The 22,916-nt window shown below is 43.1% G+C and overlaps 1 protein-coding gene across 1 annotated transcript in view; it reads left to right on the forward strand.

Moving 5' to 3' along the window:
- GPD1L (glycerol-3-phosphate dehydrogenase 1 like) overlaps window positions 1–22,916 on the forward strand; it is a 70,792-nt gene that overhangs the window by 17,746 nt on the left and 30,130 nt on the right. The window contains exon 5 of the mRNA XM_073568683.1: window positions 13,959–14,071. Within this exon, the coding sequence (XP_073424784.1) occupies window positions 13,959–14,071 (113 nt within the window). The remainder of the gene's footprint in view (window positions 1–13,958; window positions 14,072–22,916) is intronic.

Genomic DNA, 22,916 nt, shown 5'->3' on the forward strand with positions numbered 1-22,916 from the left:
GACCCAGGCAACTATAGGCCGGTGAGTCTGACTTCTATACCAGGGAAGATCTTTGAACAAATTATTAAACTACATGTATGTCAGTACCTGGATAAGAATGAAGTGATTAAACAGAGTCAGCATGGGTCTGTAACTAATAAGTCATGTCAGACTAACTTAATTTCCTTCAATGACGGAATCACTGATTGGGTGGATCAGGGAAATGCTGTAGCTATAGTATATCTTGACTTCAGCAAAGCATTTGACAAAGTATCTTACACAATCCTTATTGAAAAAATGACTAGGTATGGAATGGCCAAGGCAACTGTTAGGTGGATTCATAACTGGCTTAGTGATCCGGCCCAAAGAGTGGTCGTAAATGGCTGCACATCCAGTTGGAAGAATGTCTCAAGTGGGGTACCACAGGGCTCTGTCCTGGGCCCTGTCTTGTTCATCTTTATCAACGATTTAGATGAAGGAATTGAGGGTAAACTGATTAAATTTGCTGATGACACAAACCTAGGAGGGATAGCTAATACTAGAGAAGACAGAGATAAGATTCAAAAAGATATAAATAAACTGGAGCAGTGAGCAGCAACTAACAGAATGGTTTAACTGGGAAAAATGCAAAGTAGTACATCTGGGCAATAAAAATGAAAAAGCATATACAGAATGGGAGGAATAGGGCTAAGCAACAGCACATGTGAAAAAGACTTGGGTATACTAATAGATCACAGACTGAATATGAGTCAACAGTGTGATGCAGCAGCAAAAAAGGCAAATGCAATTCTAGGATGTATTAACAGAAGCATACAGTCTAGATCACGTGAATTCATTATTGCCCTCTACTCCTCTTTGGTCAGACCTCATCTGGAATGCTGTGTCCAGTTTTGGGCTCCACATTTTAAAAAAGACATCAACAAACTGGAGCAAGTTCAGAAAAGAGCGACCAGAATGGTGACTGGTCTGCAAACCCTGTCCTACGAGGAAAGGTTGCATGATTTGGGAATGTTTTAGCTTGCAAAAGAGAAGACTGAGAAGAGACTTAATAGCTGTCTACAAATATCTCAAGGGCTGTCACATTGTAGAAGGATCATCTTTATTCTCGTTTGCACAAGGAAAGACTAGAAGCAAAGGGATGAAACTGGGAGGAGACACAGATTAGATATTAGAAAAAACTTTTTGACAGAGTGATCAATGAGTGGAACAGGCTGCCTCGAGAAGTGACGAGTTCTCCTTCAATGGAAGTCTTCAAACAGAGGCTGGACAGACATCTGTCTGGGATGATTTAGCGAATCCTGCTTTGAGCAGGGGATTGGGCCAGATGGCCCAGGAGGTCCCTTCCAACTCTACGATTCTATGATCTCTGCACCTTGCCGGCTTGATTCTGAACACGGCGCTTGGACTGTGAGCCAGTAGAGAAAATATCAAGTATTCAAAGAGAGACAATAAAAAGAGATTAGATAAAAGATACTATAACAAGCCAATGTCTGTATTTATTCATAATAGTTTGAATCATGAGATAACGTCTATATAAAAAATAAAAACCAAATATAAATAAAGCGAAGCATAAATGAATACACCACCCTTTTGAAAAGTAAGATTTTGAGCAATATTTCACTTAATACAAGAACAATTTCCAAATTTTGTCTAGATTGAGTTTCATAGAACGTTTTTAAACCCATAACAAAAACCTAAGGTTAATATAAGGTTCATTACAAAATCTTCTTCGGTTTTGCTCAAATTAGTTGATGCCAAAATGAGTAAACCCCACATAAAAAAAATTACTGCATCTAGTATTTTGTATGAAATCTATTATTTTTAAGGAATGAAAGGGACAAGATGGCAGCATTCTTCAAGAACATCCGTATAGAACCTGGAGATTGATGCTCAACTTGTCTCTTCAGAATTCCCTATAGGTTCTCAGTTGTGTTTAGATCAGGCGACATACTTGGCCACTGAATCACTTTCACCCTATTTTTCTTCAGAAATGCAACAAGTATGTGTTTTGGATCATTGTTCTGTTTGAAAAGTTTACATCTACCATGGGCAAGGAGTGATGATTGCATCTTCTATTTCCACATAGAACAGTACATCTGTGAATTCATGTCATCATTGAAATGTAGTTCTCGACACCACAGCAGCACTCGGGTAGCCCACATAAGGACACTGTCACCACCATGTTTTGCTGTAGTCACCATGCATCCATGGTGCCTATAATGAAACATGGTGGTGGCAGTGTACATATGTGGGGCTACCAGAGTACTGCACTCACGGCAGTGCACTACACATCTACCTCTTATTGACTTTGAATAAAGAACAATGACCAATGAAATGATTAAAGGAGGTAAGGGGATCTATGTAATGAATTGTAAAATAAAAATATAAAGTAATCACCCTGCGAACAAAGAAAGCCGGACCAAAATAGTGACTAGTGGACAGTCAGAAATTACAAAGAACAAAGAGCCGAAGACGAAGAACCGACCAGAAAGTCCTGTATTTTGCGATGTAAAAGATTCAATCATGTATTAATAGAACAGGTACACAAAAAAGGGGCAGGGAGAACTATCCAAGAAAATATGCACGATCCAATACCAACTAGTATAAAAATTGAATGTAAAAAGACAAAGTGCTTGTGCAAACAAAAAAAAAAATCTGAGTCACAGATATTACAAGTGCAAAGTGTGGATCATGAAACCCCCCAAAAGGGGGCTGAAAAACTCGACTTATACTTGAGTATATACGATATATATATACACATTCAGTTTTATATCACCAACCAATCACAAAGTATCTTTCATTTTACCAGAGCTGTTCAAAAGAAGCTGAGCTGTGATTGGTTGCTTTGACCAACAGTTTTCCTAGCAACCAATCACTAAGCATCTTTCATTTGACCAGAGCTGGTTAAAAGTAGCTGAGCTGTGATTGGTTGCTATGAGCAAGTTTTCCCACTTGACAACACCTCAGCAGACACTGACATGGTGGGAGAAATCTAGCATCTTCGGGAACATAAGCTCCCAGCCATTGTCTACCCCCCCCTGAAAGGAGCAGAGAGCACATGACAGAAATGAATTCACACATCTTCCCTCTTAAAGGGATCATTGGTATGGAGGTCAGAGCAAATCCATCCAGGGCTTTGGTTTTGACCCCCAGGCCTCTCTTAAAGGGATCCCTGGTATGGAAGTTAGGACCGTTCCACTCAGCTCTGTGGTTCTGACCCCAGGGTCTCTTAAAGGGATCATTGATATGGAAGTTAGGGCAAATCCACTCTGCGCTTTGGTACTGACCCCAGGCCTTTCTTAAAGGGATCTCCTGTATTGAAGTTAGGACAAATCCCTCAACGCTCTGATTCTGACCCCAGGGTTCTATTAAAGGGATCATTGGTATGCAAGTCAGGGCAAATCCACTCCGCTCTGGTTCTGATCCCAGTCTCTCTTAAAGGGATCCCCGGTATGGAAGTTAGGGCAGATCCACTCTGCGCTTTGGTACTGACCCCAGGCCTCTCAAAGGGATCCCCGATATGGAAGTTAGGACCGTTGCACTCAGCGCTGTAGTTCTGACCCCAGGCTGACTGAATGATGTGGGATATTAGTGGTAGTAGTCTGGTAGCTCTGACGGGATGAAGTGGAATATTAGGGGTAGTAGTCCGGTTGCACTGGCTGACGGGACGATGTGGAATATTTGGGGTAGTATTCCGGTGGCTCTGGCTGATGGGATGATGTGGTATATTATAGTGAATGTGGCTAATGGGACTGGGCGGGGCTCTACACATATATATTCATTATAATTTGTTATAACTAACCGTAGTTAGTTGCTATGCCCGGGCAGCGCCGGGCTCTTCAGCTAGTGTACTAATATTTTCTTGTTAATATATCTGTTAATAAATTATTGAGTCTTTACATTACAAAATACAGGACTTTCTGGTTGGTTCTTCTTTGGCTTCGGCTCTTTGTTTTCTTATTGACTGAATAGTTGCTGCATCTGGGTACTGCACAACCGTCTCCTATCAGAAGACTGGGCAGCTCCGCAATCCACTCGGGGAATAGCTGATTGGCGGGAGTGCCTGTTGTCGGACCTCGACCCATCAGAAGATGACTTACACTGAAGACCTATGTATATTCCTTTGAGGAAGGACAGTTTTTAATGGGTCCGATATGCTTAAGGACTATGGGGGGGTCCCCATGATGTTTTTTTATCACTGAAGATATTTAAATAAAGAGAGAATTTTTACTGAAAAAGGATTCCTGTGCCGGAAGTCTTCTATTTCTATTTGCTTACATGTGGTAGTCAGCCACTGATCTCCAGGCACTGACGATCTCTGGTATATTTTGGTGAGCAAAGTTTTCCCTTCTCTTTCCCCTTTTGCTATATTAACTAAATTTTCTGTGTGTCTCCGCTTTATCCTTCTATAAGCCTCACCCCCATACTAATCTGCAGAATTTTTTTTTATGTTTGTCAGTGTGCAAGATCCTGAAACGGTGTGAGCAACCATATGCTTAGTTTTATCATTTATTTCTAGGTTTAGTTTTCTTTATGTGATTATATTATGTAAAATAAAAGGAGTAACCTCGCCTTGACAGTCCCACTCCTGTGCCAAAACTGCCTGTCCCACTGGTCTCCGTTCTTCCTGCTTTTGTCTAGACACACGTGAACGCTGCTACCAATGTTTTACAACATTACGCAACCTTTTTTCAATGGAGTTAAGAAAAAAGAATTACAAAACCCCTGTCCAGAGGCCACATTAGTAATCGGCGGCTGCTGGAACAGAGCCTTGTGAACCTCCTGCTTCCTGCCGGCATCCTCTGTCTCTTCCAAACCACCCCTTACTAATTAAAAGCGCTGTTGATGCCCGCAGGTAGGAGGAGATTTGCAGGGCTTTGCTTTCTGCGAACTACTGATTTGACCTTAGTAGGGTCCAGCGGTACTTTTTGCTAAACCCTTCTTTTCAATATTCAGCTTCTTTATAGTTCTCACTTACTCATGGCCGATTCCATCCGACATTGAGTTGATTCTCTTGCAGATGCCGATATCTCATAGCAAAGATAACCTGTTCCCTACTATAAGAGGCAGACCTGGTACTGACCATGCTTCTCTTCAGGACTCCTCAACTGTGTTTTATTCTGGGAACCATTCTGTAGAATTTCTGTCCGTATCATAAAAAATACAATAAAGAAATGTCCTATAAAACATTTAAAGTAGATCATTCAGCAGACAGAATAAAAGCTATTTATATCTAATCAGGTAATACATTCCACATCATCAGACACAGGGTCTTCTTTTGGCAATGCATAATTTCATTATATCTTTCTAATGTCTCGAAAGGCGACAAATCCGAGACATAATGTTCTAGCTATCCAATTTCATGCTTTGGAGATCAGGTAATATGACACCCATAAAATCTACTTGGGTTTATTAATATGTATATTATGATGGTCATTATGAGCTGTTCTGGGTAGTTGATATATCTAAAAGCTTGGGCTCTTATCTCTCTTTGCTGCATGTTTGCTCCATATCATAATTGTGTCCTTCCTCTCTGATTAGTGTTAAGTTGAATGGTCTGTGGATTGAAAGATAAGATCGGCTTATGGGTCAGAGAAAAGTAACCAAAAGAAGCTAATTAATACCGTATAAATGATAGTGGAAGAATAGATACAAAATTTAAACTTTGGCTCTTCAGATTTTATACACCTATGGGTGCAGAAGACCTTGTCTGAAGAGGCAGTGAGTTTTTGTGTATACCATCTTTTAGTAGGAAGCAGTGACTTATAAATTCAGCTGTTGACATGCTCACCATTTAAAGTTTTGCTGAGATTTCTGCGTTGAAGAGTTTATTGGAGCTATTGTTGTTAGCGTGACGTTGGTCTAAGATTGTTCTGTTATTTTTAAGGAGAAATTGGATTGAAGTGGATCCTCTCCAAATCCACCATAAGGCTTTGCGCACGCAATATTTTAAGGAGTATTTTGAAACGGACTATGAGCGGAAACTCTTCAAAACTCCTCAAAAACTTGGAGTTTCTGCTTGGTTTACATTTCGAAAATTCAGCAAAAAGATTGTGTCCACATAGCCCAAGGGTATGTGCATAAGACTTTGTTTTAAGGCAGATTCCACCTGAAAAAACAATCAGAAAATGCTTAAAGGAATGAACCTATGTAATATTTCTTTATAAAAAACATTTGATGTGGGGGCGGGGCGATGTAGCAGAGCCGTGAGGATGCACCTTGGGAGAGCTCCTATAATCCGGGCAATTATCCTGACACAGAGCCTGCTGAGAGTGATATATTTATTTGCTTGCAGCACGGTCCCCCGGGCTCCTGACAACATCCAGCTTCCCGGGAGGTGCGTGGGTGGCATCAGTGAGGAGTGAGGCTTGTAGTGGACGGCGGCGGCCATTATTTCCTGTGTCTCCTGCAGAGACGAATGTCATCTGTCGGATCCCGCTCCTGAGGAGACCTGTGGGCTGACTTAACGATTTTAGGAGGTATTTGCAGGGGAACCACGGTGTGATCTCTGAGAAATGAGCCCCGCGCTCCCCTGGTCACAAACTAGCCCGCGGCTCCTGTTATTTCAGGGGTCTGTACATACAGACTGTGGCGCCCCCCCCCCCCCCCCCTGCAGGCACGGCAATACACCCTGTGCTGCGGGACCTGGGTGACAACCTCAGGCTGGTCATAAATCAACACTTCACCCTGTGACCCTATTCTGAGCACATATATATTATAGGTTAACACTAGCTGCTGGATTCGGAGGAAAGAGGGGATTTTGTGGGCACACGTTTATTCAGCTTGCCATTTGCATCACTGTTCAATATGAATCACTCAAAAAGGTCGGGGGCAGCTGACAAACTGAAAGAATTTGCAAGAACTGATCCATCCGACAGTGCACGATCTCTCAGGCACAATTCATCACATGCTAAAACTACAGATCAGCGTAAAAACCACGCTTCTGATAGTGAGGGAGGTGGGGACCAGGATGATCTGACTCTTAACAAGCATCCGAACAATTAATGCAGGCCATATCTTTAACTAGAGCATCCCTGACCGAAAAGATGGAGGATGTGCACTCTGAGGTGGGCCGTCTCCAACAGGATATGCAAACCATGAGGGGGCGCATTACAGAAGTGGAAAAGAGAGTATCCCACTTAGAAGATAATCTCCCACCCATGGAAATTATGTTAACAAGAGTGGGCGGCTCTATAAATGCCTGGAAGCAAAAAGCGGATGATCTTGAAAATAGATTGCGCCGAAGTAACATTTGGATTATAGGATTGTCGGAGCGCTCGGAGGGTCAGCAACCTGAGCAATTCTTAGAGGGCTGGCTTAAGGATAATCTTGGAGATGAATTCTCCTCCACGTTTTCTGTGGAAAGGGCTCACAGGGTCCCCACAAGGCCACTTCCACCGGGCAGTCCACCTAGACCATTCCTGGCGCGCCTCCTCAATTGTAAAGACATAGATGCTATATTACGTCTGGCACGTCAGAAAAGCCCTATTAAGTTTAACAATGCCACGATTTCGATCTCCCATGATTTTTCTATGGAACTCCAAAAGCAAAGGGCACAATTCACGGACATTAAGAAGCAACTCAGAGAAAAGAACATCTTGTATTCAATGGTATATCCAGCTCGTCTCCGCGTTGTCCATGAGGGCTCTTCCATGTTCTTTACAGATCTGGCAGAGGCAGCTGAGTGGTTACGCTCTCACACGGGATCTTGTGGAAATAAGTCCTGATATGTTTGCAGCTAATTGAGATTTATCCGAAGAACTGTACCATTGGAGCTCCTTCCACTGGTGTCTGACTTCACAACCATACCGGACACTGTTCCAAGGGACGGTATCCCCGTGTTGGATGTACGATGGGAGCGAAGAACTTTGCTCCCTTATTTTTGAACTTCTTATTGTTCTCTTTTTCTTGTTGGTTTTGTTTGTTGTAGTTTTTATAGATATTGCTGCCAAACATCTTTACGTGTTGCCTATAAACTCCACTCGTGTGATACAGTATCTCATCCCTAAATGAGGGGACATGGATTCTAAAATTGTCTGTATGACCTGGAATGTGAGGGGTCTTGGGATTCCTCGCAAGAGAATTAAGGTTTTTCCCAGATTAAGTGCCATCACCCCCACATCGTGGCTCTGATCGAGACGCACCTCACCAGGGATTCAGCCCGACATGTACAGAAGCCATGGGTACAGTGGTTTCTTCACGCATTTCATACTAGCTACTCGAGGGGGGTTTCATTGTTGATACACCGGGATGTGAGATGGGAGGTCAGGGAGGCTCGAAGAGACCCGGAAGGCCGCTTTGTTTTTGTATGCGCACTGATCAACTCCAAGACATATGTTATAACTATGTGTATACAATCTCCCCCCCCCCCCCCCCCCCCCCAGCCGGTATGTCAATTCTTCAGATGGCAATGAGCTTTGCTCTAAATTATCCTGACTCACACGTTATATGTATGGGGGACTTTAATCTAGTTATAGATGATTGTCTCATTGTCTCGATAGAAATAGACTGGATGGAGAGACTTCTGGAGGGTCCTCCTCTTTACCCTCATCTCCCTCTTCACTGGTGCTGGTCATGGAGGATAGTGGTTGGTTGGATCTGTGGAGGATGCGCCACCCCAGGGTAAAGGAATACACCTGTCACTGGTCTACTAAACATCCTCTATCCCGTATAGACTATATATTTGGTTCCAGTAGCTTATCGATGTGGGTGGATGACATAGAACATGGTAACAAAGGAATTTCAGATCAAAGCCCAATTAGACTTGGACTTAATTTTGGCCAATCAAAACACAATACTTTTTGGAAACTAAATCCATTTTGGCTGAAATTGATAGGCTCTAATGACAGAACTATAGACAAATTAGATTGTTTCATCTCGTCTCACCCTGAACCCCAGGATACTAATCTTTTTGGGATGCCTTTAAGGCGTATTTGAGAGGATGTTTGTCCTCTACGATCTCTTATATTAAAAAGATGACCTCGAGGAAGGATGACGAGATGGAACAATGACTTAAAGACTCCGAAGCAGCGTATCTGTCTACCCAGACTAATAAGAATAGAGTGGTATGGCTGACTTCCCATAGGCTATATACTCAGCACATGGACACCAAGTCTAAGCGCAAATTATTTTTTACTCGGCAATCCTAATTTGAACTAGGGAATCAGGCAGGTAAATTTTTGGCTTTTCTGGTGCATCAGCATAACACATCTAACACCATACTCCAGGTCTGAACATTGGATAATTCAACAGTGACCTCAACTGAAGATATACTTCACTGTTTTTATGAGTGTTATACAACATTATATAATTCAGCGAGTGGTCTTCATACTCCACAATGCCTAAATTACCTATCAGATATAGAATTCCCCACACTGGATGCTGCCCAGCGGGCCTTTTTGGATGCTGATTTTACTATAGAGGAAATTAAAAATGCTATGATGGCTATGGCCCCTGGAAAGGCCCCTGGGCCAGATGGTTTCCCTGTTGAAATGTATAGAAAATATCAAGATATTCTGGCACCACTTCTTCTAAAAGTATTTCAGGGGATCTTGAGGGGGGACTGCTTACCTGACTCCTTTCATGAAGCAAATATTATCATTCTCAAGAAAGAAGGGAAGGACCACCTTGAATGTGGATCTTATTGCCCCATATCACTGGTAAATGTAGATTATAAAATTTTCACTAAGATTCTGGCCACTAGATTAAACTCAGTAATATTAGATCTTATACACCCGGACTAGACGGGCTTTATGCCCGGTAAGAGCACCTCTATAAATATCAGGAGGGTCCAATCAGTGATTCAGTATAGCTCTCTGGTACCGGATAATAATTGGGCCCTGGCGTCGCTGGACGCAGCTAAAGCATTCGATTCCCTTGAATGGCCGTTCTTGTTTGCATGTTTACAAAGATATGGCTTAGGTGCTAAATTCCAAAAATGGATTGGTGAAATATACGCAAAACCTAAAGCTTGTATAGTTAGAAAAGGATTCTGATATGAAGTTATTTATCTTTCTAGGGGAGTGCGCCAGGGTTGCCCCCTCTCCCCGGCCCTCTTTGCCCTCGCTATAGAAGCGCTAGCAATACGTATGAGGGCCTCTCCGAATATTAGAGGTATAAAAATAGCGGATCGTCTAGATACTATTGGTTTATACGCTGACGACATGGTGGTGTTTATGGATAAAACGGACGAGACGTTGCCACATGTGATTACTACCATAGATAAATTTAGTAAATACTCCGGTCTATATATTAACTGGAGCAAGTCCGCTTTCATGCCCCTCTCTCGTGGCCCATCTTAGCTCTCTGTCCCCTTTGCCCGTAGTGTCTCACTTTTAAATATTTAGGAATTAATATATCTAAAAGCAGTGATCCTGACTTACAACTTAATATCTTGCCATTACTGGAACTGGTCAAACTCAAATTCGCCTCATGGAGTAAACTTCCCCTATCTGTTGCCAGCCGTATTAATCTAATTAAAATGATTCTACTTCCCAAACTTAGTTACTCCCTCAGCATAGTGCTGAGTGAAGCTTTAAGTGGATGCCGGAGAATAATCTACCTAACTCGGAACATCTCATTCATGCTGCAGAGACTGACTGCCCGCTAGGTTTTTTAGAAACAGATAAACTTAATGCCCCCCGATTGTTACCTCTACTCCGTTTAGCGAGGTCGATCTGGAGACCGATCAAAAAAGTGATCCACTTTGAGGGCATCATTGCTGAAATGCTAATCTAGAACAATAGCTATATTTCCCAGTGCTGCTGAACCACCCGTCCGCTGGCTTTTGGATCTCACATGGTGTTTCTTTAATAAAAGACCTATATGAAGGTAATATCTTTTGTCTTTTGAACAAATCCAACTTAAATATAATGTCCCTAGATCCCAATTCTTCGGTTATCTTCAACTCGGATCCAGCTGTTCATTCGCATTTACGGTATTCAAGTACGACCCAACCCATCTCATCTCTCCCTTTAATAGGAATCCTTAAATCCCAAGGCCCTCAGGGCCTTATCTCTACTCTTTACACATACATGTTGTCGCAGGAACTGGCTCTGCTATAGCGACAATTAGTGGAAAGTGGGAAGATCTCATTCCTGATGCTCAGGCTGAGGATTGGGAGGAGATTCTTGAATCTCCAACTAAAGTATCTCCATCTATCAATAATAGATTGACTCAATTATATATCGTACACCAGTTATATCTAACTCCATCGCGACTTTTCAGGATGGGTCGTCTCCAATCCTAGGAATGTTTGAGGTGTCATACAATGGAAGCAAACTTTGTACATATGGTGTGAGGATGCCCCATTGTCCTTTCATACTGGTCTGAAGTAACATCACTGCTAACATGCTTAGTGCAAATTCCTGTTCCTCTTAGTCCATCAGTTTGTTTATTCGGGGTGCTAGATGACAATTGGGACACTATGTTAGGATCTTTCTATGTGAAACACTTTTCTTGGCTAGGAAGGTGCTGGCGTTACGTTGGATGGGAGGGTCAGAACCCTCTCGCAGAGCCTGGATTGACCTGGTAAACTCGGTCATCCCATATGAGCGAACACTTTATCAAAACAGGGGCTGTATGGGGAAATTTGATAAAATCTGGGATAGATGGAATTCCTCTCATCTCACTATATCGGGGAGTGGAGGCTCGGCACCACCGTGACTGTTATAGTTGAAATCTATCGAGAAGTACTTATGGCATCACATCATTTTTTTTAAATATTATATAATGTACTAGGCAGCGTGTTAGGTTGTAGTTTAATTAGATTAGTAGTGCGTTTGTGTTATGTACTTTCAAAGATATAGACCTTGACAATGCTTCTGTTCACCTGTTTAATAATTCGTTATCTAAGCAATAACTCATAGACCTGTGAAACTAAATTGTATAAACAATTTAATGTGTGAATTGCTATTCACTCACAATTATTTTGGCAAAATGCATGTGTATTATTTTGGGGTATGCATAAATGTACATGTGGTTTCTCTTTCTTGGTTAATAAACAAATTTAAAAAAAAAAACAAAAAAACATTTGATGTGCGTCTGGTCAGGCTTTTGAACATCTCTTAACCACTTCAAGTGTGTTAAATTTAAGTCCGCCATCAAGTGCCTTTAACAGCTGTTAACCTGTTAAATCCAACTGTCAATCACTGACAGCAGGATTTAACACGTGTTGGCTGGAAGCACGTCATTAATTCTGCCCATCGGCACCCCGTCACATGTCATGACAGCTGGGGGTCTGCTGATGACCCCAGTGCTGGTCATTGGGAATCTCCTCTGGTAAGAGAGTTCATAGGAGATGGTCATTTCTGCTATACATTAGTGTGAAACAATCAAAACATCGTATGTACCCCAAAATGGTATCTATAAAAACGTCCGCACAGTCCACAAAAGTAAGCCATGGGAGCCCCAAATCACGAAAAATGAAAACATTACGGGTATCGGAAAATGGGAACATTAAGAAAAAATTCTTACAAATATCTGAATTTTTTTTTTTTTTCACCACTGTTCTATAAATCTACAAAGGTTATATAAAAAGGTGGTGTTTTTAATTCAATCTTTAAAGACGAGAGGTGATTAAAAAAAAAAATTTCATTCTGCATTCACACAGCCATGTGAGGCCTCATTCATATGGCCTTGTTACACGTACGTATTGTATCTGTTTATTTTACCGATACCACGCGTACCTATAACTTATGGTGCTATTTAGATGACCTTTTTTTTCATGGACTGTGTGTCCATGCTAAACACATGGAGACACATCAGTTTTTGTTTTTTTTCCAGCCGCACGAAAATAAAAAGGGAGAATGCCAAGCCTGTGAAAAATACATGCAGCTTCAGTGGAACAGGTAGTCTGTCTGAACTTTTTACTCTTAGCAATGGATTGATTAAAATCAGATGAGACATTGATGGAATCTGATAGTACCAAATCTGTCTTCCTAGTTTTATATCAATCCCCATAGATTTTACTGACCGTCATTTTCCCGGACACATGGATCTATTTCTTAAACTGATGAGTATGGATCAGTGAAACTATGGGTCAGTGTACAGTCACTGGAAAAAAAGGAGAACCCTAGGGTGTGCCACATTGGTGTGTGAATGCAGCCTAAAGAACTTTTTTTTTTTTTCTGTTAAATTAGGCTTCCATTCTTTGGCAGGCCACGTTACCAGTGAGTCTTCCAGCCATGGGATATGTGATTTATTTTATGAAGGATCTTATAAGATCGTGGGGTAATTTAGTATGTGCGGCGTGACGTGCCATGGTCCTTTTAGTTGCAAGTCCCATAACTCCCGCTGGATAGGACTGTAAATACACATTCATAAGGTCATTGGCACTAAGGGTATGTGCACACGCTGCGGATCCGCAGCGGTTTTGGCTCTGCGGGTCCGCAGCAGATTCTGCTGCGTTGTACAGTACCTTTATTTCCTATGGGAAAACAAAAACGCAGTGCACAAGCTGTGGATTTTTCCGCGGGTTACAATCCGCAGCATGTCAATTCTTTGTGCGGTTTCACACCTTATCATTATGAGGTGTGAAACTGCAGGCTAATCCGCAGATAAACCGCAGGACTTTTGTCCTGCGGATTTACCTGCAGATTTTCAAACAAAATCTGCACAACCTAAGAACTACGTGGGCACATAGCCTAAGATCTCGACATCTGCTATTTTTCAAGTACTCCCTCATAGTTGCCCACCTTGTTTGCTGCTTTGCTCCATCATCTGTTGTAATTTATTATTGCCAGTCCTTAGAATAGCTTCAGTAATCCCTTGTAAACTTTGCGCTTTTCACTAGTGTATATTTTATATTGATGGTATAGATTTATCATACAATGTTGGTGAATTGGGTGACTAGGCATAGCAGTGGGTATCGTGATAAATGAGCACAGTATAAAAGAAGCAGATGTATATTATGCAAGTAAGAATTGCAAAACTGATTTTATTTATTTATTTTTTTAACATATTTTCTTTTTTCTGTTCAGGAAGTAAAGTAATTGAACATGGCCTTTTGTTCAAAGAACTTCTACAGACCCCAAACTTCCGTATTACTGTAGTGGACGATGCTGATACTGTGGAACTGTGTGGTGCCTTAAAGGTAATATCTACAGAGACAAAAAAGTGACACATTCTATGTTTGTAGTCATTTACTCAGTAAAAAAAAAGGTTGGCTTTTCAAGTGTGATGTGCACAATGTGGTAGAAGGATAATCCTAATAAGCATTTATCGGCAGAATCTGGACCCGATCTACATCAGCAGAGCCGCTGAGCGATGGCGTCCTATCGGCAGCACACGTGACTGCTGGAGCTCTTGCGTAATGGCTCCATTTATTTTCTACATCTACAAGCCTTTGATTAAGGAAGTTTATCCCAAACAGCTGACTTTTGTGTGACTGAGATAAATACTTGGGTTAGCTAATTTGAAGCGTTTCTATTAAATATTGTACGGCCTGTAAAACCATTAGCCATACCTTTTAGAAAAGGAAATCCTGGGCATTAGATCTCCGTCTACAGAACATGGCCCCTGACAGATGCTGGGACTCTTGTCTGTAATACATGGTTCAGGTCTAAGCTGTTTTCTATCTAGAAATCGCTCTGCCGTGGCCGTACCCTGTCTGCTTGTGTTGATTTCCTGCAGCGAGACGTGACTCATCCACATCATTATGTCCATATGCCTTCAGTGTCTTGCCAGTGAAAGTGTTTGGACAGATTCAAATTAGATGTGTTTGGTTTTTTTTTTACTAAAGTTCATGAACCTGGTCCAATGTGCCATGATTTTGTTTTTTTTGTTTTTTTGTTTTTTTGTATTCTGTATATGTAATAGTTCTGCTAACAGACTGCCTAATTTGTTTAATCGCCTTCAAACATTGCAGTTTACATGTTGATAGTCTCCATTATAAATATGAGCAACTTTGAACACAGAGCAAATGTATTCACAGATCCTAACGCTGGCCACACACATTAGATGGCTGTTGGCCGAATGATACTTTCCCCATATACAGGAGTGCACATTAAACCGAGTGCGCCTGTGAGAAAGCTGCCTGTTTGACAGGCTGGCCGTCAACTTTTTTCCAGGAGAACAATGTGATCAACAGTCCGAAATGAGTCGTGTTATAACTAAAGTGGAGCGAATTCAGAGCCTGTTTGTTGGGCTCTCCGTGTGTGTGGTGTGACTGTGACACAGGCAGCTGTGGCGCTGATCAGCCGGAGCGATCCAGGAAGCTGGGTTGCCTCTGCAGCTTATTTGGTAAGCGCTATAGCTTGCCGAATAAGAGGGAACCTGAACAAATTTGCTCAACTCTAGTTATAACATCTCTCCCCACCATCACTCGGATAGTGCCCCCATACACATTACCCAATCGCTGAACCCATCAACAGCCCTCTCAGTAGGAATAGTAGAGTAATCCATCTCTAACTGAGTTTTATCTACTGGAGAGCAAATGGCAGCATCAAAAATACACTAAAAGCTTAACCTTACTGTCTCGTACACACTTATCAGCACATGACCTGGATTGTGACTGCAAGGATTAATTTATTTCCTCTCACTCAGTCCAACTCTCAACAGCTGTTCTAGGCCATAAAGCGATCATAAATCAAACCCAAAAACAGTCCACACACCCCAGCTACACAACACGCTGCCAATCACACAAGGCGATGAGTCCCCAAAATATGTGACTGTCTGACAATCAAAATAAAGTCCACCGATTCTTTAGTGTGTGTCCCACAAAAAACAAGTCGCCATACAGCTCAAATCAGCGGAAAAATAAGTTATAGCTCTCAGTATAAATAGATGCAAAGATAAATTTTTTTTCTATAAAAGTTTTTATTGTGTAAAAGCACCGAAACACAAAAAACGATGTGATATCGCTGTAATCGTACTGACCCAAAGAGTAAAATTACCTCATCAATTTTACCACACATTGAACGGCATTAACCCCTTAGTAAGTGAGCCAATTTTTACCTTAACCCCTTCACTCCCGGAGCTTTTTTAGATTTTCGTTTTTCGCTCCCCTTTTTCCAGAGCCATAACTTTTTTATTTTTCCATCAGTATGGCCATGTGAGGGCTTATTTTGTGTGGGACCAGTGGTTTTTAATGATTCCACTTTTGTGCAAATACGTTCTTTTGATCGCCCGTTATTGCATTTCAATGTAATGTCACGGCGACCAAAAAAAAGTAATTCTGGAGTTTTTTGAATTTTTTTCTCACTACGCCATTTAGCGATCAGGTTAATGCTTTTTTTAATTGATCGGGCGATTCTGAACTCGGCAATACCTAATGTGTGTGTGTGTGTGTGTGTGTGTGTGTGTGTGTGTGTGTGTGTGTGTGTTTTTTTTTTTTTTATTTTTTTTATTTTGATTGGGGCGAAAGGGGGGTGATTTGAACTTTTAGGGTGTTTTTTTTTTTTTTTTTTTTTTTTTAAAGATTTTTATTTATTTTTGTTTTTACTGTTGGCATGCTTCAACAGCCTCCATAGGAGGCTTGAAGCATGCACAATTCGATCAACTCTGCTACATATGGGCGATGAGCAGATCGCCCATATGTAGCAGATTTACTGCTGTGCTCTGGCCATCAGGCGGTGCTCAAAGCGATCTGCCTGCAACAACCATAGCGGTCTCTATGAGACCTCTGGTTGTCAGGGCAACGCGTCGCCAACCCCCGATCACATGACGGGGGTCGGCGATGAGCTCACTTCCGGCCCGGCGGCCGGAAGTGCTATTTAAATGCCCGCTGTCAGCTTTGACAGCGGGATTTAACTAGTTAATAGGCGTGGGCGGATGGCGATTCCACTCGCACCTATTGCGGGCACATGTCAGCTGTTTATAACAGCTGACATGTTGCAGCTTTGAGGTGGGCTCACCTCTGGAGCCAGCCTCAAAGCAGGGGATCCTTACCGATGACGTACTATTCAGTCATTGGTAAGGAAGGGGGTTAATGACCAAGCCAATTTTTACAATTCTGTCTAATGTCACTTTATGAGGTTCCAGCTCTGGAACGCTTCAACGGATTCCACTGATCCTGAGATTGTTGTGTTTTTTTTTTTGTTTTTTTTAAGGCACCAACGAGAGAGGGGATCCGCCCCTCAAGGGCAGGAAACCTTCAAGATAAAAAGGGAGGCTCCTCTCTCCGCATCAGTGGTTTCCTGTCCTGGACAGGGGAACTTTCACCTGCAAGACAGCGGCAGAAGAAAGAAGACCGGTCCCAGACCTGGGTCGGTCGGTAGTGGCAGGGCACCATCTCTGCCTCGGCTGACGCCAGAGGTACTGGAAGTGCTGCAGGGGGGGGCAGATGGGGTCTCGGCCGTTGGTCGTGCGGGACTCTGCAACGCCATCACCGCATGGCTAGCTGGCAGCACTGCGTCCCGACGTGGTCACAGAACACAACCGGAAATTGGAAGTCACGCTCTGACGCGGCCAGAAACTTTGGCCCGGAACACTTCCGGGGGTTGGTGCCGGAAGCTGCAGGAGACACTCTCAAGGGTAGATCGCCGGCCAGGCAGGGGTCCAGTGCAGCAATGCAGGCACAGCAACCCTCTCCTCTGCAGCAGAGTCTGCAGCCACAGCAGCAGCATTTGTAGCCAGAGGAGCCGCAGCGACCCTCAACACCAGCCTTATCAGGGTAGAAGTTCCAGACATTTCAGTGGGGCAAGCTACATAGGAGTCATCGGCAGGGGTGCTGAGACTGGCCATTGCGGCAACCTGCATGAGGTCCCTCATGGTCTGGCTGAGCACATTGGAAGACAAGCTGAGCGAAAATTTGTCCAGGGATTCCATTCTGGCCACGCTCCCAGAAATCAGGGCGGCCTTCTTGGCAGATGCATCGGCCGACTCAGGCTGGTTTCACATTTGCGTTTTTTTTCCGCTGTAATTTAGCGCTAAATAGCGCATGCGTTTTTTTTCCCTATACTTTGCATGGGATGCGCTTATGTGCGCTTACACATGCGTTTGTACGCGTTTTGCCGCGCATGCGTTTTTTTGCGGTATGCGCTCGGGCGCACAAAATGCAACTTGTTGCATTTTTTGTGCGTCCGATTTGCCTCAAAAAAACGCATGCACGCGCAATGCGTTTTTTTACAGCAAGACACCCATTATAAGTCTATGGTGAGCATATGTGCGCATTGGCATGCTTATGTATGCGTTTTTTTGCACATGCGGTTTTTTTTTTACCATTAGTTTAGACAATGGAATTTAGGGGTTTGGGTAAAGTTAGGGTTAGTTAAGGGGGTTTAGGGTCAGGGTTAGGGTCAGGGTTAGGGTTAAGTATGGTTTGGTTAAGGGTTAGGGTCAGGGTTAGGGTTAAGGCTGGTTTCACATTTGCGTTTTTTTTCGCGGTAATTTAGCGCTAAATAGCGCATGCGTTTTTTTTCCCTATACTTTGCATGGGATGCGCTTATGTGCGCATACACATGCGTTTGTACGCGTTTTACCGCGCATGCGTTTTTTTGCGGTATGCGCTCGGGCGCACAAAATGCAACTTGTTGCATTTTTTGTGCGTCCGATTTGCCTAAAAAAAAAAAAACCGCATGCGCGCGCAATGCATTTTTTTACAGCAAGACACCCATTATAAGTCTATGGTGAGCATATGTGCGCATTGGCATGCATGTGTACGCTTTTTGTTGCACATGCGTTTTTTTTTTACCATTAGTTTAGACAATGGAATTTAGGGGTTTGGGTAAAGTTAGGGTTAGTTAAGGGGGTTTAGGGTTAGGGTCAGGGTTAGGGTTAAGTATGGTTTGGTTAAGGGTTAGGGTCAGGGTTAGGGTTAAGTATGGTTTGGTTAAGGGTTAGGGTCAGGGTTAGGGTTAAGTATGGTTTGGTTAAGGGTTAGGGTCAGGGTTAGGGTAAGGGTTAGGGTTAAGTATGGTTTGGTTAAGGGTTAGGGTCAGGGTTAGGGTTAGGGTTAAGGTTAGTTAGGGTTTGGGTTAGGGTTAAGTATGGTTTGGTTAAGGGTTAGGGTCAGGGTTAGGGTTAAGTATGGTTTGCTTAAGGGTTAGGGTCAGGGTTAGGGTTAAGTATGGTTTGGTTAAGGGTTAGGGTCAGGGTTAGGGTTAAGGTTAGTTAGGGTTTGGGTTAGGGTTAAGTATGGTTTGGTTAAGGGTTAGGGTCAGGGTTAGGGTTAAGTATGGTTTGGTTAAGGGTTAGGGTCAGGGTTAGGGTTAGGGTTAGTAAAGTCATGGTTAGGGTTAGTAAAGTCATGGTTTGGGTTAGTGTGAGGGGCCACCTAATGTTGGAAAAAAACGCAAACGCGGTAAAAACGCACTAAAAACGCATACAAACGCATAAAAACGCTGCGTTTTTTTCATGCATGCTCATAAAAATGCTTGAAAAAAACGCAGCAGTTGTATGCTTTTGTATGCGTTTTTCAATGCGTTTTTTTGCGGGAAAAACGCGCTGCAAAAAAAAGCAAGTGTGAAACAGGCCTAAGTATGGTTTGGTTAAGGGTTAGGGTCAGGGTTAGGGTCAGGGTTAGGGTTAAGTATGGTTTGGTTAAGGGTTAGGGTCAGGGTTAGGGTCAGGGTTAAGTATGGTTTGGTTAGGGTTAGGGTCAGGGTTAGGGTTAAGTATGGTTTGGTTAAGGGTTAGGGTCAGGGTTAGGGTCAGGGTTAAGGTAAAGTATGGTTTGGTTAAGGGTTAGGGTCAGGGTCAGGGTTAGGGTTAAGTATGGTTTGGTTAAGGGTTAGGGTCAGGGTTAGGGTTAGGGTTAAGTATGGTTTGGTTAAGGGTTAGGGTCAGGGTTAGGGTCAGGGTTAGGGTTAAGTATGGTTTGGTTAAGGGTTAGGGTCAGGGTCAGGGTTAGGGTTAGGGTTAAGGTTAGTTAGGGTTTGGGTTAGGGTTAAGTATGGTTTGGTTAAGGGTTAGGGTCAGGGTTAGGGTTAAGTATGGTTTGGTTAAGGGTTAGGGTCAGGGTTAGGGTTAAGGCTGGTTTCACATTTGCGTTTTTTTTTGCGGTAATTTAGCGCTAAGTAGCGCATGCGTTTTTTTTCCCTATACTTTGCATGGGATGCGCTTATGTGCGCATACACATGCGTTTGTACGCGTTTTACCGCGCATGCGTTTTTTTGCGGTATGCGCTCGGGCGCACAAAATGCAACTTGTTGCATTTTTTGTGCGTCCGATTTGCCTCAAAAAAACGCATGCGCGCGCAATGCGTTTTTTTACAGCAAGACACCCATTATAAGTCTATGGTGAGCATATGTGCGCATTGGCATGCTTATGTATGCGTTTTTTTGCACATGCGTTTTTTTTTTTACCATTAGTTTAGACAATGGAATTTAGGGGTTTGGGTAAAGTTAGGGTTAGTTAAGGGGGTTTAGGGTTAGGGTCAGGGTCAGGGTTAGGGTTAAGTATGGTTTGGTTAAGGGTCAGGGTTAGGGTCAGGGTAAGGGTTAAGTATGGTTTGGTTAAGGGTTAGGGTCAGGGTTAGGGTTAGGGTTAAGGTTAGTTAGGGTTTGGGTTAGGGTTAAGTATGGTTTGGTTAAGGGTTAGGGTCAGGGTTAGGGTCAGGGTTAGGGTTAAGTATGGTTTGGTTAAGGGTTAGGGTCAGGGTTAGGGTCAGGGTTAGGGTCAGGGTTACGGTTAAGGTTAGTTAGGGTTTGGGTTAGGGTTAAGTATGGTTTGGTTAAGGGTTAGGGTCAGGGTTAGGGTTAAGTATGGTTAGGGTTAGGGTCAGGGTTAGGGTCAGGGTTAGGGTCAGGGTTAGGGTCAGGGTTAGGGTTAAGTATGGTTTGGTTAAGGGTTAGGGTCAGGGTTAGGGTCAGGGTTAGGGTTAAGTATGGTTTGGTTAAGGGTTAGGGTTAGGGTTAAGGTTAGTTAGGGTTTGGGTTGGGGTTAAGTATGGTTTGGTTAAGGGTTAGGGTCAGGGTTAGGGTTATGTATGGTTTGGTTAAGGGTTAGGGTCAGGGTTAGGGTCAGGGTTAGGGTTAGTAAAGTCATGGTTTGGGTTAGTGTGAGGGGCCACCTAATGTTGGAAAAAAACGCAAACGCGGTAAAAACGCACTAAAAACGCATAAAAACGCTGCGTTTTTTTCATGCATGCTCATAAAAATGCTTGAAAAAAACGCAGCAGTTGTATGCTTTTGTATGCGTTTTTCAATGCGTTTTTTTGCGGGAAAAACGCGCTGCAAAAAAAAGCAAGTGTGAAACAGGCCTAAGTATGGTTTGGTTAAGGGTTAGGGTTAAGTATGGTTTGGTTAAGGGTTAGGGTCAGGGTCAGGGTTAGGGTTAAGTATGGTTTGGTTAAGGGTTAGGGTCAGGGTTAGGGTTAAGTATGGTAGGGTTAGGGTCAGGGTTAGGGTCAGGGTTAGGGTCAGGGTTAGGGTTAAGTATGGTTTGGTTAAGGGTTAGGGTCAGGGTTAGGGTCAGGGTTAGGGTTAAGTATGGTTTGGTTAAGGGTTAGGGTCAGGGTTAGGGTTAGGGTCAGGGTTAGGGTTAAGTATGGTTTGGTTAAGGGTTAGGGTTAGGGTTAAGTATGGTTTGGTTAAGGGTTAGGGTCAGGGTTAGGGTCAGGGTTAGGGTTAAGTATGGTTTGGTTAAGGGTTAGGGTTAGGGTCAGGGTTAGGGTTAGTAAAGTCATGGTTTGGGTTAGTGTGAGGGGCCACCTAATGTTGGAAAAAAACGCAAACGCGGTAAAAACGCATACAAACGCATAAAAACGCTGCGTTTTTTTCATGCATGCTCATAAAAATGCTTGAAAAAAACGCAGCAGTTGTATGCTTTTGTATGCGTTTTTCAATGCGTTTTTTTGCGGGAAAAACGCGCTGCAAAAAAAAGCAAGTGTGAAACAGGCCTCAGCCAGACTGGCCGCGAGAGCTGCTGCATTGTCTAAAGTAGACTGTTGAGCAGTCTGGTTAAAAGTTGCCCAGGGGGACGTTCAGGTGAAAGGGAAAACTGTGTTCTCTCACCTGTGAAGGTCAATACTTATTCGGCTCAGCTTTGGATGACATCTTAGAAAAAGCGGCCGATAAGAAGGGGTTCCCAAATCCTCCCTTCTCATCCTTCAGACTGTCCTCTCGGGGGAAAGGATACAACCAAACGAGAATATCCACAGAATATAGGAGGTGGGAAGATAGACCAAGAAAGAGCAAGGGGTTCCTGTTCAGTACTTCTTCCTGAAGTGGTAGAAAGCCCTACAAATGACTCTTCACCCCAGGTGGGAGGAAGGCTCTCCCTCTTCTTTCCAGCCTGGGAGAAAATATCATTCAGTCCTTGGATTCTCAACCTGGTGAGGGCAGCGTCGAAGTTGGAGTTTGGGATCCCCCAAACAGGTTCGTTGTGATGGCCCCATGAGCGTCCGACTCGGAGCAAATAGCACTAGAGTCAGAGGTACAGTGCCTTTTGGAGAAAAAATTCTGCAGGATGTGCCAGCAGGAGAAGGGGAAGGTTTCAATTTTCCCCAGTTTCTAATAAAGAAACCTGCGGCTCGTACAGAACGATTTTCAACCTGAAGGGCCTGAACAAGTTCCTGAAGATTCCAAAAGTCAAGATGGAATCAATAAAATCAGCAATACAACTGCTCTTTCCTTGTTGCTATATGGCTGTCCTAGACCTGAAGGACGCATATTACCACGTGCCAATACACTTTCTGGAAGTCTCTGAGTGGTAGTACCAGTAGGGGGCACCACACACCACCTCCAGTGCAGAAATTTGTAGCGGAGGTTACGGCCCCCCTCAGGAAAAAGACTGGTCATCCCATACCTGGATGACTTCCTGATAGTAGGCCGTTCTTTCACTCATTGCCACAGTCAAGTGAGAGACATTGCCACCATCTTATAAAGCTTAGGGTGGTGGTTGAACCTAGAAAAATCAAGGTTAGACCCATAAAGGACACATCTTTCTAGGAATCTTACTCAACTCATGCCAGCAAGAGTGTCGCCTACCAGATCAAAAAAAAGAAAAAATTGCTGAGTCTCCTCTCCAGGTCAATACAAGATTCAGTGGTGTCCCTC

The sequence above is a fragment of the Dendrobates tinctorius genome, unplaced genomic scaffold (assembly GCF_039654945.1).
Source record: "Dendrobates tinctorius isolate UK_male_01 unplaced genomic scaffold, ASM3965494v1 ptg000005l, whole genome shotgun sequence".
NCBI classification, from domain to species: Eukaryota; Metazoa; Chordata; class Amphibia; order Anura; family Dendrobatidae; genus Dendrobates; species Dendrobates tinctorius.